The sequence below is a fragment of the Lepidochelys kempii genome, chromosome 1 (genome assembly GCF_965140285.1).
Source record: "Lepidochelys kempii isolate rLepKem1 chromosome 1, rLepKem1.hap1, whole genome shotgun sequence".
Taxonomy (NCBI): Eukaryota; Metazoa; Chordata; order Testudines; family Cheloniidae; genus Lepidochelys; species Lepidochelys kempii.
In genome coordinates, this window is record NC_136380.1 from 299264625 (window position 1) to 299281060 (window position 16436).

General features: G+C 41.2%; 1 protein-coding gene across 3 annotated transcripts in view; it reads right to left on the reverse strand.

The window, feature by feature from the left end:
• Window positions 1-16436, reverse strand: part of CNTN1 (contactin 1) — a 432672-nt gene that overhangs the window by 80947 nt on the left and 335289 nt on the right. The window contains exons 14-16 of one of the 3 annotated variants that reach the window (XM_073328043.2): window positions 12257-12377; window positions 5737-5895; window positions 4294-4443 (exon numbers count right to left, since the gene is read on the reverse strand). In XM_073328043.2, coding sequence (XP_073184144.2) covers window positions 4294-4443; window positions 5737-5895; window positions 12257-12377 — 430 coding nt within the window. The remainder of the gene's footprint in view (window positions 1-4293; window positions 4444-5736; window positions 5896-12256; window positions 12378-16436) is intronic. The other 2 variants (XM_078851133.1, XM_073328045.2) reach the window with 2 other exon arrangements.

Here is a 16436-nt window from a genome sequence, read left to right on the forward strand (position 1 = left end):
TACACACACACACACACACACACACACACACAGTATAAGTTTTAAACAAATAATGTAATACTGTACACAGCAATGATGATTGTGAAGCTTGGTTGAGGTGGTGAAGTTAGAGGGTGGAAGAAGGTGGGATATTTCCCAGGGAACGCCTTACTGCTAAATGATGAACTAGCATTTGGCTGAGCCTCAAGGGTTAACACATTGTTGTTAATGTAGCCTCACACTCTACAAGGCAACACAAATGGAGGGAGGGGAGACAGCATGGCAGACAGAGACATACACCCTGTGTGTGTGTGAGAGAGAAATGCGCATTGCCCCTTTAAGTACACTGACACCACTCTAAGTACATTGCCTTTTTAAGTATATCAGGAAGTGAGATAGGAGCTGCGGCCAGCAAGCTCTCTTCCTCCTGAGCCCTGCCATGTCCTCACCCTGCTCTATATGGAGAAGGGGTAAGCAGGGGGCAGAAGCAGGTGGGAGGGGGACATCCTGACATTAACCCTCCTTTCTCCCCCCCCCCCCACAAAGCAAGCAGGAGGCTCCCAGGAGTAGCTCCAAGGCAGAGGGCAGGAGCAGCACATGGGAGTGGGGGGAGGGACAGCTGAACTGCCGACAAGTGATAGCCTGCTGGGTGGCTGCCACACAGGGAACTTAGGGGAGCAGGGAGCTGATGGGGGGCTTCCGGTCCACACTGGGGAGCTGATGGGGGGCTTCCTGAAAGCAGTGAACAAAGCAGGCGGTTGCCAAACAACGTTATAAGGGAGCATTGTGCAACTTTAAACGAGCATGTTCCCTAACTGATCAGCAACGTAACAACGAAACAACGTTAACCAGGACGAGTTTAAGTGAGGAATATTCTGTACTTAACTACATGATCACATAGTTTTTTCTCAAGTAATACATGTTATTATCATACATCACATTTTTTCTACTACTTTGTAAGATGCAAGTTGCACACAGAATGACACAAGACTTTACTGGACAAGGCTAGCGCTCTCCCCTATTTAAACAGCTGGCCAACTGGTGCCTTATACAAGGCCAGGTAGGAACTTTATTTTTTCCCATTTTTAATGTTTTCTTTTGAAAGGAAGACAATGAAATTCAAAAACTAGCATTGAGATGACTTGTAAGTTTGAAAGATCAAGCAGCCCAAATCATATCGGTAGCCTCTGACACCCACTTTGTGCTCACTTAGCACAGGTGTAAATGGCGACCCAAAGTGCAATGCAAGGGATGACTGGGACTAATATATTTATTAATACAACTCAATTAAATGGAGAAGTGCCGAACCTTCATTTTCCTAAAATGAATTGGTTGCAGAGACTTATTGAATTTTAGTGTCTAGGAGCTAAAATATATATAGCTAGTCTTCTAACAGGAAAACCCCAAGAAGTCATTATGTAATTTCAGTGGTACTGAACAAAATAAACAGATTTTAATTTAAACTTATCTTAATTACATGTACAACAAGCATGCAGTTAAAAGCAGCCATTAAAATGAAGGCCACATGCACATGGAAGAAAGAGTGAAGGTTCAGAGATGTTTGTGCCACTGACAATTGTCAGATACCACAGTTAAACTTATGCAATGTGTTATCCAATACTCAGATGGCACAGCAGATTAGTAGCAATGTTTGATCCTGTGTCATATTGAGCAGCTGTTCTTTATAATCAAATAATCAAAATATACTAGCATTGGTTCCAAGCTGTGCAATGAAAATACCTAATACCTTAGGGGTCCTATTCAACACACATTAAACTGAAAAGCCACATATAGCGTCTGGTTCCCATATTAGCGTGAGATTCTAAGCAGGAAATTCAGATGGGGGATGGCACCAGTCATCTCTAATAAGTGCCAACTCATGCTAAGAAATACACTTTCTTCAGTACAGGGGATCCTATCCATTAACATGTTAGTGCATTACATTCTTCGGTTTGTATTCTAAGCAGCATGCATGATTGATGCCATAAAACTTCTATAAATGCCTGCATTAACTGTCCATTTAGATTCACCAGAAGTGCCAGTCATAATATGCCACAGGCAGAAATGCTGCTCCTAGTTGTCCTCCATTCTGCATAGGCAGCGAGACAACCAGCTGAATCTTCCAAAGATATTAAAGGCCTGATGCAAAAGGGGAGGGCGTGTCATTCTTTAAATTGGGGAGGAGACTGAAAGAAGTTTCATGAACCCAGCACAAGGCTATTGATGTACATTAAGTATCACAATCCCTCTACATGTGAGGGTTGTTTCCACCCTCCCTTCAGAACAGCAGAGAAATATTAATGGTATGCCAGCACTCCAAGAAGCAAGTGCACATTTATTTTTCAGATCCCTAGGCTCTTGTCCAAATGCAGCTGTGGAGTAAGGAAACATATGACACTAATAGCTAAGTTTATTAGAAGTAATTTCCGTTCACTTTGGTTTTACAGTTTTGTGGATTTTTCTTTCCTGTCTCCACTAACCTGACGAATCAATGCTTCCTTACTCCCTAACAATCTAATTTTTAAAAGACTAAAGATGATTCTGCTTTTGGTTATTCTTAGCAAAATTTGCAGTGAACAAACATTTAATCTATTTTCCAAATATATATTTCAACTTCAAGTAATGGGACAGCAGCCTTCTAAAAATGATAAAGAACAGGGCTGCAAACTGGAGCTAGTGTTTGTTAAGGTGGATAAAGTGATATGGAAGTCTTGCTGGATATAGACCTTTTTGCAGTGACACATTAGCTCTAAAAGCACTGCTGTTATCTCCTTCAGACAGTCAAAACAGAATATATTATCTTGAATGATATATTCAGCAACTAATTCCTCATTTGGGAGAATTCATTTTATGATGTACCTGTCCCAGCCTACAGGATATGCTTAACTGTGCTCCGAGATCTTAACATTAAGCAATTAGACAGACTGGGGCATGTGTTGTGTTGGATAATGTCATGCCTTTGACACAGCATTAGAAGGCACAAGACCAAACCTTCAATCACAGGGAAGTGGCATTATCCAGTAAAACACACATCCTGGCATGTCTTGTGATGAGAATACAGCAAGCTAAGAAACAAATGAACATTTGCTGATTTAAAAAAATATATATATTCTTCCTGCACAAAAACAATAATTAACTAATTTAAAACATACTGCAGAGGATCTCTGAAAGGCGGGAGAAGAAAACATCCCCAATGAATGCAATTTCATGCTGTTTTTCTCTTCTTTGTTAATTTAATTTAATATTTTTACATGAATAAAAGAATAAGTCATTCTATATGACGTCTGTGTTTCTTGGAGAACTGAGGATACAAGTGTCAGAGCTATAACACAAGTCTGTTTGGGTAATTTCTCACTACTACTGGACAACAGCTAATGTACTGCGATAGGGCCTCCTTTCTTGTCAAGAATTTCCCTCTAACCACCAGTAACAATTGGAAATGAGTTTTATCCTCTCATTCTCTATTTCTGAAATTATTACCGGACCAAGAAGAACTGGGTAATCAGACCAAAGGGGCCCAGTGATTCATGTTAGCTGTGGGTTGAAAGTCAATATTCCAGTAGTCTGAAATCCTACCCTTCTTTCTGTAACTGATATTAGGCTGACCCAGGAGTAGGGGCATAAAACCTTGGGCCGGCAGCTCAGACAGGAGGGATGGTTTGGTTTATAAGCAGTGCTGCTGGAACAAGTAGTCACACCAGTTTCAGAGGGTCCATCACTGGTTGTAGTCTGAAGGACAAGAAGTCTGCCATAAATGGGAAGAGAAGCAACAGGCTGGAAACAACAGGAATAGACCAGTCTGAGAGCACTAAAAGAGCCAACAGGAATACCGGGCTGAGCCGGATTGGCCAGCTCTATAGTGTACGTGATGAGATTAGCCCAGTAACTGGACATGTGTCTGTGGATAAACTTATTGTAGGAAGTGTGTCTTTAAAACATACAGATACCATTAAATGGTCTAAGCTCCCAAAGCAAGAGATTTGTTAGTCTGATGCGAGTGAAAGACCATAAAATCTTCTCCAGACTTTGGGATCATAGCTAGCCACGGCAGTGAGCTAGTAAAAAACAGCAGTCATTAAAGACAGTGTAAATGTATCATTTGGTGTCAAGACTGCTCATTTTGTTGCCTACTTTGCAGTTGGCACTAGGATATCTGATAATTATTTACTACAGTCAATTATGACTAGTTACACCATTCTATTTGGACTTAAATGCTTTTTTGCACTCTGCTTCTACCAAAATTAATGAAAATGTAGAAAAATAAAAAGAACATTTAAGCATTTAAAGATATCTCAACAATTTGTGTCTACGTACCAGCTCCTTCTGTTCTAATTCTTTGTGATGGCATACTAGGTTCTCCTATCCCCAAAGTATTCATTGCTGTTATCCGGAATTCATATTCCATCCATGGGATTAAATCAATCACCTTTGCGGTCTCCATATTTCCTTCAATGTTTGGAGGATCTAAATGAAACAAGAGACTGCTTAGAAAGGAACATTTTGCAGTCAGCTGAAAGAATAATCTGAGTTTCTGTGGTTTCTCCCTCCTCTCTGTTTGTAATCAGCCACCTAGACGAACACTACATTATAAAACAGGATCTCTCTTTTGTACAAGCAGTTCTGGCAGAGAATGAGGAGTTGGAATCTATGAGATTATCTGGGATAAACCTTTACAAGATCACAAATTGCAATTGCAAGTGGATGAGTGGTGGAGGCAGTCTCAATAATTGCACACCGGACCTTGAGACATCTGGACATTTCTCCTATGGAATAATGCACTGAGAAAGCTGGAATGCAACTATATTTCATGTAACAATCAAATGCTTTTGAAGCTCATAATCCTGGAATTTCACTCACAGTTCTGAAAGTTAAATACGAAGTTAAGTAAGTGCCAACGGGCTAGCCAGGCATAGATGGAAAGATCCGTCAACTATCCAGGAATGGTACATAGAGTTTGATTAGAAGTTAGCACCTTGGTTTGGAGGAAGCTGAGGGATTTGAAAGGTCCTAGCTGGGAGGGGAGTCAATGTTGAATGAGTTTGTGGGATGGGTGTGGTGGGAAGGGGAATGGCAAGGTAAGGCATATATACTAATATTAATTGTTAAAATAATATATAACAACAAATATTACTATACATTCTAGAATAGGCCTGGTCCTGCAATGCTCACACTCCCAGTGATCTTAATGGGATTTAGGGGTCAATAAAGCTGGGTATGTTTCTAAGGCATCTATCACTGTGGTATCAAAGCATAACTTAGATGAAAAGTTATAACTGAACTATTAAAATTCTATTATATTTGACAGGCAAAAGATTAATTTGTGATGACCTAACTCGCAAGAAAAAGATTTTAGACATTCCATTTGATTAAAGGAGTGTGATTAGGCATAACAAAAGGAAAGAAACGTTTATTCTATAGACCCAGAATAAATTATTCAAAAATTAAATGTGCTGAGTGGGAAAGAAATATTTTCATGGTTGAGAATCTGCACTACTTACTTGGTGGGCAGAATCTCTGCATGTGATTGGCTCATATTAATTCCCAGAATTTAGAAGTGTTTAAGATAAGCAGTTTTGCTGAAGAAATGTATTTTGACATAAAATATTTTCTAAAGAATAAGGCCATGATCCCGGAAAGGCTTATGTATTCAACTTCACATATTGTTAGTCGTCCAGTAAGGAATGTATAAAATTAAGCACATGTAAGATGAGTCAAAAGTTAATCTATTGATTTTATTAGTTCTAATACTACCCTTACCTGTTTTGGCATCTTTCCATTCCTCAGAAAGAAAAGTCTTTGACTGGATAGTGTACTTTGAAATAGGGCTATGATTGTCTGTTCCACGACTCCAAGTAAGTGTCACGGAAGTGTCTTTAATATCTTCTATTCTCAACCCCCCAGGGGGACCTGGAGGACCTAAAAAGCACATTTGGCAATTTACAGATTAAATAATACTTTTAAAAATAAAGGGTTTCCTAACTAATGTCTAACAATCTATTTAAACGTTATATAAGATTTCTATTCTCACATTCCCTTAAGAACTGTTTGAAGAATGGGCAATATAATCACGTCTTTATAATCTTCATAAAATGATTCAGATGATTTCTGCATTTGCATCTAAAAGATACTAAAAGTTATAGCTATTAATGATAGCTAATCCTTTCTAAAGTCCACCTAAAACTTGGATGGTCTTATCCCAAAACAACAGACTCATGAACTGAGGACATGATAATATTTGCTAAAGTGAACAGCAATTTTTTTTCCAAGCCCACATTTTCAGAGTACTTACTGTTATTATGGAAGCACTCCTTTACTCTCACAATTGCTTCATAAAATTCAAGCATCATAAGATACATGTGTTGTGCCATGCCTTACTCAACTCCAAGAAGAGAACTACATGGCTGCCTGGAACATACAGGTCAAAAACCACAGGTGACTAGGACTCTTAGCAGTCTAGACTAGAAAGTTAAACAGAGGACAGTGATGCAGAGTGTGTGTGTGTGTGTGTGTGTGTGTGTAGGAATCTTGATCTGTAAAAGACACCATGAAAGTCAGAAGTCCATGCTAAAAATAAACTCCTTGCCCGATAGCGCTGTGATCATCAGCTTTGGCACATGCATGCGAATTTTGCTTGCAGGTTGTTTCACACAACTTATTTTATCCTGCTTGCATTTGCTTTGGACATTAGGATCAAATTACAAGAAAAAATTAGTGAAGTAAGAAAAGCAGAGACAATGCATTACAACCTCTAAAATGAGACTTGCTGATTCCCTTTCCATGATTAACAGCTTGCCAAATCTCATCTATGATTCAATTAATTACTCCAACAATCTTTCAGGAGATTACAGCAAATGTCACATGGTATCTTCAGAAGAATAAGGGGACTTGTCTCTCTTTACTGTGCAGACCTGGAAACTACCAGGCTCCAAGCAAATGCAGTGATAGCTTCTTTATAATTTATTTTGATTTGAAAACAAGAGAAATCTCATAAATAAACCAATTATCGACCAATTTTAACAAAGAAGCAGAAATAACTTATGATATTACAGACCTGAATCTAACCTCCCACTAATCACTCAGAAATAAAATGCCTGCTGTAAGATGACGACTTCATCATACTATCAACTATGGAAGAAGATCTCCAGAGAATGGACATCTACTACAAAGCTACTACAAGACATGGGATCTACAGATAAACCTGGACAAAATAAAAATCAAGATATTTCAGAAGAATACCCTAAACAAACCCCAGTCCCATCTAGCGGCACCGAAACCACTTAGAGAGAAAGCGAGAGAGGAAAAAAAAATGCATCTGCTCTACAGCCTTAGTTAACAGCCAGTTGGCTTTTAGCTTATGTTGTAGAGGCTCATGCGCTAAGCTCCAAAGGCCCCAGGTTTGATCTGACCTGCTGACGACCAGGGTCTGTCAGCATCACACTAAGTTATACATAATAAATGCAGCAGAGAGCTTCAGACTGGCTACCAAGGAATTGTGGGTATTCTGTGCCATTAAGGTACTGCACGAGAGATACCACCCCCCAGGAAAATTATAGCTAAATTTTTTTTCACCAGCATGATCCAATTTCTGCAAGGAAGTGAAATCTGGGGTCCATCCTTAGCAATTGATTAGCCTGACTGGGTTAAAACCCCAACAGAAACTCTACTTTTGAAGTTCTACAAACAAATACTCCATGTGCACAGGAACTCCAGCAACAACAGCTGCAGACCAGATCTGGGTCATTTCCCTCTGCTAACCAACATACACCAAAGAATATTGAGTGACCTCTCCGCCAAAGAAGCAAACACTCACTCTTCTGCAAAGTACAAGAGTATTTAGAACTTGTCCGATATGAAAACACAATCCGCTCCTATATATCATTGCTCCCTGGTCTCAAAAACTTCCACCCCGACCTGCGGAGCAAACAACACTACCCCAATCTGAAAAGTACTCAGAAAGCTAGGCCAGAACATAAAATAACAATATAGAGTCATTGGGAAGAAAAAATTAAAACTAGCAACAAGCTAAACCGATACAAATCATAGCACAGAAATATTATGCCTGCAGAGTCTCCCCAAATTCAGAAACAGTGATCATAAGGTGGAAATTGGAAGGCTCAAGGCAAAGTCTAAACCTACAGATGAGTGACTGTGTAGCCAAGAGTGTGACAAAGGAGAGACTGAGACAGGGAGACTTTCTACTCCTGCATCTCAAACACAAGGAAATGTGAAAAAAGATATTTCCTTAAATGATCAGGAATCATAAAAGATACTTCATCATAAAGTGCTGCAGAAAAAAAACCCTGTGTCTGCCTGACTTTGGGAGAAAGGGAAGAAATGACAGAGATGGAATCACATCATGCTACATAGCAACCTGTCACCAAATCAGGGGTGACATACTGGCCCCACTGCAGTCCCATTTACTTCAGCAGGGCCAGGATTTCATTCTAGCAGTGACAAATAGACACAGGGGATCTATATATGGTACTTTTGTGGTTCCATTTCCGGAACGTCTGAGTGCCTTACAATCTTTGATGTGCTGATATCAAAAGCCCCCAAACAGTGTGTAGCCCCATTCTGGGTGGACTGTACCCACCTATGACAGATGCCTAAGAGGTCAGCCTTTTTCTTACACTTTAGCAACATTCATACATCTTCTCATGCTTATAAAGTCTCATTGACTTGAACTTAATTTTTCCACTGCTTGATAGACACCTTAAAATATTTTTTTTTATGTAACGGTTGAGACAACAGCATTTTTCTAAGAATTCTTCCTGTTCCACAGCTTTCTTTAATACAGAGCTTAAAATAGCAATCTAAAAATATTTTAAGTACAGTAATTGTTTCGTTTTAAACTGAGTCAGCAATGGTTTCATAAATATAGGGTCCTTTAAACGAAATCTGGACAGAATATTTTGTTTTGTAGCACTTTTTTCCCATCCTAAAACTGCTTACGTAAGTTATTTTATTTTTTAAAAATTGTATTTGTCCTCTATTTTATAATTACTATATGTTGTTGGCTTTGAAAGTTTACACCTTATAACTAAAATAATAATTTCCTTGAAAGACAATATTTCTCATTTATAGAATGAGGTGCCTTTGTAAATCTCATTCGGTGCCTATCTGTATCTTGAGGTGCTTAAATACCTGTGTAAATCTGGCCCTAAATGAATACTACAGCAGTAAGCCTGAACAAAATAACCTAACAGTAACCATCAAACATCTCCAGTGTAATGCCAGGCAAATTTTCCAATCCCTACACTGAACTGAATACTGCTCTTTTTCCTATATACATTGAAAACTTAATATACAATTAAAAACAAAACCTCATTTGTGTCTCTCTTTAGCTATTGAAATTAAACTGCATTATTTGGCAACTATTTCTTCTTTTTGACATTCTCCATGGTTTATAGTTCAACTTGGGGGAACAAACTTTAGTTCTACTTTTGATTTGGCAAAGATTCATTTTCATTGGGCCAAAATGTTTAGGGAAGTGAACAGTATAGGTTATCATGAAACAGTCATCAGTTGTATGCTGTGAGAAATAGAACAACATGGTCACCAAAATAATTTATTCATGTTATACCCAGTTTCTCTTACACCTGGAAAGCAGAAGTGAAGCTGGAAAGGACATATATTTTTGCTATCCTGGTTAGATCTGGTATCTCAATCTAAAACATATGCAGGATCCTTCGGGCTCAGGTCTATGATCTCTGGTCTGGATCCCTGTCTGTCACTTATAAAAGCCAAGGGTAAATTGCTAACACATTTGGATGAATGGATCCCTTAGGGAGAGCACAGCGCTAGATAACCAATCTTCAACTTTTGTTAAAAGTCATCTCTTGATATCAAAGACATATCTAATTATTACCAACTCTTGAACCTTTCCAAGAGAAGGTGACTGAAAAGGTCATCAGCTGAGTAAGTTCAGAGTTTCTAGTTTCTGACTGTGGCATGGCACAGAGATGGCCCTGTTTGTGAAGACTGATGCCAAACAACTCTCCTTACTAGTACTGCTAGATCTATCATTTGCTTTTGACATGAGTGATCACAATGTTCTGCTAGCCCAGCTGCACAGACGGAGCTGGACAGGATTGTTCTACAGTGGTTCCATTTGTTTTTATGGAACTCTTTCAATCAGTGGGGCTGGGAGAAGATGCATCTGCCCCAAGGCCCTCTTCTTTGGTATCTTTTATGGGGTGCCTTTCTCACCTGTGCGATTCAGTGTTAAACCATTCAGAGAACTGATTCAATGGTATGGTCTTCAGAACACTGTAAAACCCCTATTGACATCACCATATCTCCTCATCACCTCAGCAGTTCCATTATCCTAACTGTGATGTCAGAAGGGATGTAACATTAATCCAGATAAATGGATGTATTGTTTGTAGGACAGGGAAAACATTTAGAGGAGACTGTATGTACAGTGGCTTTTATTCTAATACTTCACCTATGAGACATATTCTATTTCACCTGCCTCTGTATTACCACTGATCTGTGAACCGTTTTATTGTCACGCTTCTCCACTGACATTGTAGTGACAATGCCACTTTCGTCACATTGGCCGGACATGGCTCAGTGTTGAGCACTCCCAGAGTCCCACTGATATCAATGGGGGAGGGGATCTTAGCCCCACGTGGACTCTCGCAATCCTGTAGAACCTGTACACCGAGTGCAACACTGGTGGCAGGGTCTTTCATAGTGTTTCACTATGTGAACGGTAATAATTCTACTCCCTACATACTGGGTTTGAAGGAGAAATATATCCAACAGGATATTCCCTTATTTAAAAAGAAAGTGTTGCCTACTATTATCGTAATATTAAGCCATATAAATGGACTATCCCTTTCCTTCCAAAGGAGTCTTCTGTAATGTCAGATTATTCATCCAATTGAAATTATATCTACGCTACTCAGGGCCGTCCCTAAGGGGAGTGCAGGGCCTGGGACATAGGTGCCGAGTTTCTAATCTGCTGGGGGGTGCTCCCTGTGGCTCTGCCAGGCCCTGCCCCACTCCACTCCTTCCCCTAAGGCCCCACCCTGCCTCTTCCCCGCCCAGTTCTACCCCCTCCCCCGAGCCCGTTGCACCCTCACTCCTCTCCCCTCCTCCCCAGCACCTCCTGATGCTGCGAAATATCTGATCTGCAGTAGGCGCTGAGAGGGAGGGGGAGGTTCTGGTAGGGAGGGCTCCTCCTTGCCCCCCCACCTGCCTCTGCTGGCCTCCTTACCCAGCTCACCCACCCACCTCCCGCCACATTTCCCCACCCGTTGGGCCCCTCAAAGCATGGGGCCTGGGTGATCACCCCGATTCACCGTACCCAAGGGATGGCTCTGACTCTACTATTACAATGTCAGTAGAAACTTTTCATTTGCTGTTATTAACCAAAGGAAATTAAATAAAAAAAGGTTACAACAATGTTAAAACTTAACAGACCCTAAAAATGAAGGGAATTCAGAATCAAGGTATAAACTGTCCTTTAGCTACCATACTGCTGTCTAACATACCTGGTAAGTGGGGCAAAATATACTACCTATGCTGCCCCATGCATCAGGTATGTCATTTTTGAAATACCGACATTCCAGAGCATCAGCACTTCACAGCATGCTGTTGCTGTCTGCAGAAAAGTTGCATGTGAAGGCCAGAAAAACCAGATTAACTCACCCTGTTGAACCTATGCATTGTAACAGATCTTGTAAGATACCTACCATACGAGCAAGCACACTGTTCTGAGACCACGGCAATACTTAGGGACAGAGGGATGAGTTAATGATGGAGTGATAGCCTTCACTCCAAATTTCTTTGTTTCAATCATTTAAACATCAGCAGTACTTTTACTGTAATGTTTCATTTCATGCACAATATACAATTCAGTGAAGCACTATGAATGGCTGTTTCAAAATTTCTTTTAGTAGACAAAACAGGAATGACACCATTTCCTCACTCTGTTTTGAGAAGTTTTGTTATAAAAACCAAATTAAAGTGTCTTGAAAATATTATATCAGGAAAAAACATGATAATTAATCTTTATACTTATACAGGAAATGCATTAGAAGCACACTGGATACACTAACAGTACACACACATTTAAATACCTTCTAGAATCACAATCATGAGCAGATTGTAAGGTGTTCAAATATTAATTTCCTCCTAACTTTAATCTCCATCAATTCTTGATGAGAAATAAAATGGTTTTAATGAAGAAAAAAACAATTCATACCAGTCTGCTAACCTACATGAGAGGTAGCAAAATGTCAAATTATTTTAGCTTGAAAAATCTTACCTCTTACAACAAGGTCAGCTGAAGCTGAGGAGTTGTCAACAATTGTCTGTGCTGTGCATGTGTATCTTCCAGCATGCTGCAGCTGTACGTTTTTAATAAGCAGTTCACCATTGGCCTTTATCTGTTTAAGAAAATTATATAATTTAGATTAATAAATTAGATTAATAATTTTCTTATAAATTTGTAATACACACACACACTCTGTCATTTGATATACAGTGATTGTCACTCATGACTAACAAGTACTCACTTTCAGTACGGAAAGGAGAGGACTACCTCCCTCAAATAAATGCTTGATTTATTTATATTGTAGCAGTGGAAAGTACTCAGTATTTCTTGAAAAGCTGTTGCTTTTTAATAGAGCTGAAAATCCAAATGTTCTGAAACTAAAAAGTCTTTTTCACTAGCCGGTATTGCACTTTGTACACATGTACCATGTGCATGTACACTGCCACATGAAAACACTGGTTTACAATAGTTTTAGCCTAGAATTTTGCATGATTCACTTTTAAGTTTTTTCCCAATATCACTTAAATTATTGTGGAATTAAGCATAGAAATAGTAAAAACCCAACAATGGATAACACCACAATCTATATCCATGTCAGTAAAGATCTGCTCCATATATTGGCCCACATCAGGCCCCAGAAATCAATGTATGGATCAGCTGCCTCCCTGGCACTATCTTCTGCCTCCCGAGGCTGCCACAAGGAGAGGACAAGCCTGTTCAAGACCTAGAAGCTACGCTGTCTTCCCAATAGCATCACATTTGGATAAAGATCTTCAACTTCAGGCTGTATCACCTTTACATGGAAACCCTCCATACTGGGGAACACCCATCATCCCTTTAAAGGGAGTCCTGGGAGCAGCTGTGGCAAGAGGTGCAACTGGCAGCTGAGAAGCACAAGACCTCTATGCAGATGGTTTTATTACAAGTGAATTACATGGAATCTATAGGATTCTAAAGGTGAAACCATAGCTCCTTCCATGATGGGCAAAACTCTGCCTTCCCCAAGGAATCATCTGTAGACAAACTCAAGGTTCCATTCTGTAAGGTGCTGAGAACTCCTTCACCAATTCAGCGAAGCACATACGCACATGGTTAATTTTAAACCTGTGAATTCCTGCCTCAAGGAACTTCAATCTAAATAGACAATAGAGATTCAGACATACAAAGCATTGCCAACCAGCAGATGGATTTGTAACACATCAGTGCAATGTTTTAAAACATCTTACCAATAATAATTAACCACAAAACTTCTTTGGATGGTGGATTAACACTAGTAGAGTTCACAGAGAAATTTAATCTTATTATTAGGTACAATTGGTATTGCAGAAGCGCCTAGAGGTCCCAGCCCCTTTACACTAAGCACTATAGAAACACAACTGTCTACATTGCTGCAGGGAGCGAGCCTCTCAGCGCAGGCTGACAGACATGCTCCGTTCAAGCTAGCGTGTTAAAAACAGCAGTGAGGACGTTGCGACACAGTCAGCAACTCAAGCTCGTCACCTGAGCTTGGATGAGCTATGTACTCAGGCGGCTAGCCCAGGCCAGAGCATCCACCGTGCTATTTTTAGAGCACTAGCTTGAGCACAGCTAATGCACTTCTGTCTCCCCAAGCCGGGAGGCCCTCTCCCAGCTGCAGTGTAGACATGCCCAGAAAGTCAGTCCCTGACCCAAGAGATGAGAGGATGGGTGCCTGAAACGTGGCACATGAGAACAGAGTGAAGAAGGTGGAGACGCGGGTGGGAAAGTGGTATTGGTGGGAAAGTGGTTATTGTAGTCATCAGCTGTAAAGGGACTGACCAAAAATCATTGTTCCCTAGGGTGACCATATTTTCCTATGCTGAATATGGGACACCTGGTAAAATTACTCGTATTCAAGCGAGGTCAATGGCAATCAATCAGAAGTATGCAGTACAAACGTTCAAATTAACGTCAAGTTGACTGAGCCCCTGTTAAAAAGAAATACTGTGTAGCTGGATTCTTTTTATTGATCTTCTTATCTTTAAGGCTTTAGGTTTCACACGGGGAGGGGTGACACACACGCACTCCTACCCCCCGCCCCCCACACATGGGGAGAGGTTACACACACACTCCCATATCCCTCTCTTACTTGGGGTGGGGGTGACTGACCAACTGACTGGACCCTCCCTGCCCAGCGCTCTGTAAGCATGGCTGTGCCTTCAGGATGGACCTGCATCTCCTGGTACCTGGCGCTGCGTCTTCCCAAGGCAACACATGTGGGGGGAAATGCAGAGTCACAAGCCCCTCCCCAGATTTCTGCCAGGCTTCACACCAGAATGTGGCCAGCAGCAGCCTTTCAGCACTGTGCGGGAGGGAAGGGACAGAAGCTGCTTCCAGTCGCAGGAGGTTGGGTGTGGGTCTTTGCAGAGCTCATCTCTTCTTCTACCCCCCTGACCCTGGGGCTTTGGCACATGCAGGACTTGGCTCCTCCTGGCCAGCAACTGAGCCAGAGGGTCTCAGGCTTTCCCAGGGCGCCGGCCCAGTCAGAGGCAGTGGGGGAAGGAAGGAGCCTGCCGGCCAGGCTGCTAGTGAGCCGAGTGCTCTGAACAGGGGCTGGTGCTCTGCACAGCGCTGGGAGCAGGATGTGTCCTGCTGGGGGGGATATGGAGGAGCAGCAGGACTGGGGAGGTGAAGGGGCAAAGCAGGGAGAGGACAGTGAGAGGGGAGCACATAAAGGTCTGATGGGTGGGCAACAGAGGGGACACATAACTGGCTGCTGCCTGGCACCTGCCCACACGCACCAGCCACTGCAGCTCGCAGCGCACAGCCAGCACCAGCCGGAAATGGGACGGGAGGAAAGGGGCAGGGCACTGCTGGCCGAGAGCCAGTATGCAGTGCGGGCTGCACTGACAGACCAGCAGAAGGAGCAGCCAGCCCCATGCACTACATCTTCGCCCCACCACCAGCCTTGCACATCCACCCCCATAGTTTACCACTGGACCCCCCCACTCACCACTGGTGGGAGGACGGCTGGCAAGCAGGGATCTGGCCAGCAGCAGGACCCACCAATACTGATGTGGGGGAGACAGAAAATATCGGACAATTTGCCCATTTTTAAGAAAAAGTTGGGACACCTACAGGAGGGCTTAAACACAGGACTGTCCCTTTAAAAACGGGATGTCTGGCCACTCTATTGTTTCCTACCAACATACAATAGAACCTGTATACAAGTAACAGTCATTCAGTGTATAAGCAACACACATCTATAAAGAATAAATAGTGTAAACCACGTTGTATACCTAATGGTGATTATGGGTACATTATACTGTAAATACGCAAATGGCATAAAACGTTCAGTAGTTGATTTTAATTATCTATATCATTTTATATCTATGCATTGTTTTCAGTCTCAGAAACAATTCTATAGAATTTAATTAAAGTATATAACGTTTGGTATTTTAAGCCCTCATCACTTCAAATATGTAGCTACTGAACAGGGCAATTATTTATTTGCATCACATGCATAAGAGCAAACAAAATGAACAATAACTTTTTGTTTTAAACATTTTTCTTGTCATCTGCCTCAGGGGGAAAAATGAAATGTATGTACATTCCCTCCTCCCTCATCCTGTATAACTACCTTTGCTCTCTCTGGAGTAGCCTGCAGCTTTCCTCACAATTCCAGACAAAACAAGAGGAGTAAATGGACCAAACTGTAAAACCTGCCAACAGCTCTCCCTGGCCATCTAGTAAGGGATCTGCTATGACAATCAGGCTCACACCCATCCTCCCACAATCTGAAAACCACACATACACTATCTTTTCACTGTGCTGCATAGCCTATCGTTTTCTCAGTGCAACTCCCACTTACTTTAAGCTGGAATCAAGTAGGTTTCTGGAGAAAAGACTAGAACTAAAATTCGTCCAGACAATGTTCTGGAAGTCTTACTCCTTTGAATCTGTCCATGCAAGCATTTAGTCTGTGCAACACAAAGTCAGCCTAGAACAAACTGCTTCTGCTTTCTTTCTGCCTAAAATGAAAGTTGAAAACGGGGCTGCTGAGTGAATGTTTTTTTGTCACAAATTTTGAGCTGATTTTCATGTTTCATATTAATGCACCATAGACTAGCTTTTTCACTGAAAAGTGTTAATTTTACATTTGTATGTTAATAGATTATTTAACTGATAGTGTAACATCTCAGCTTATGTGAGG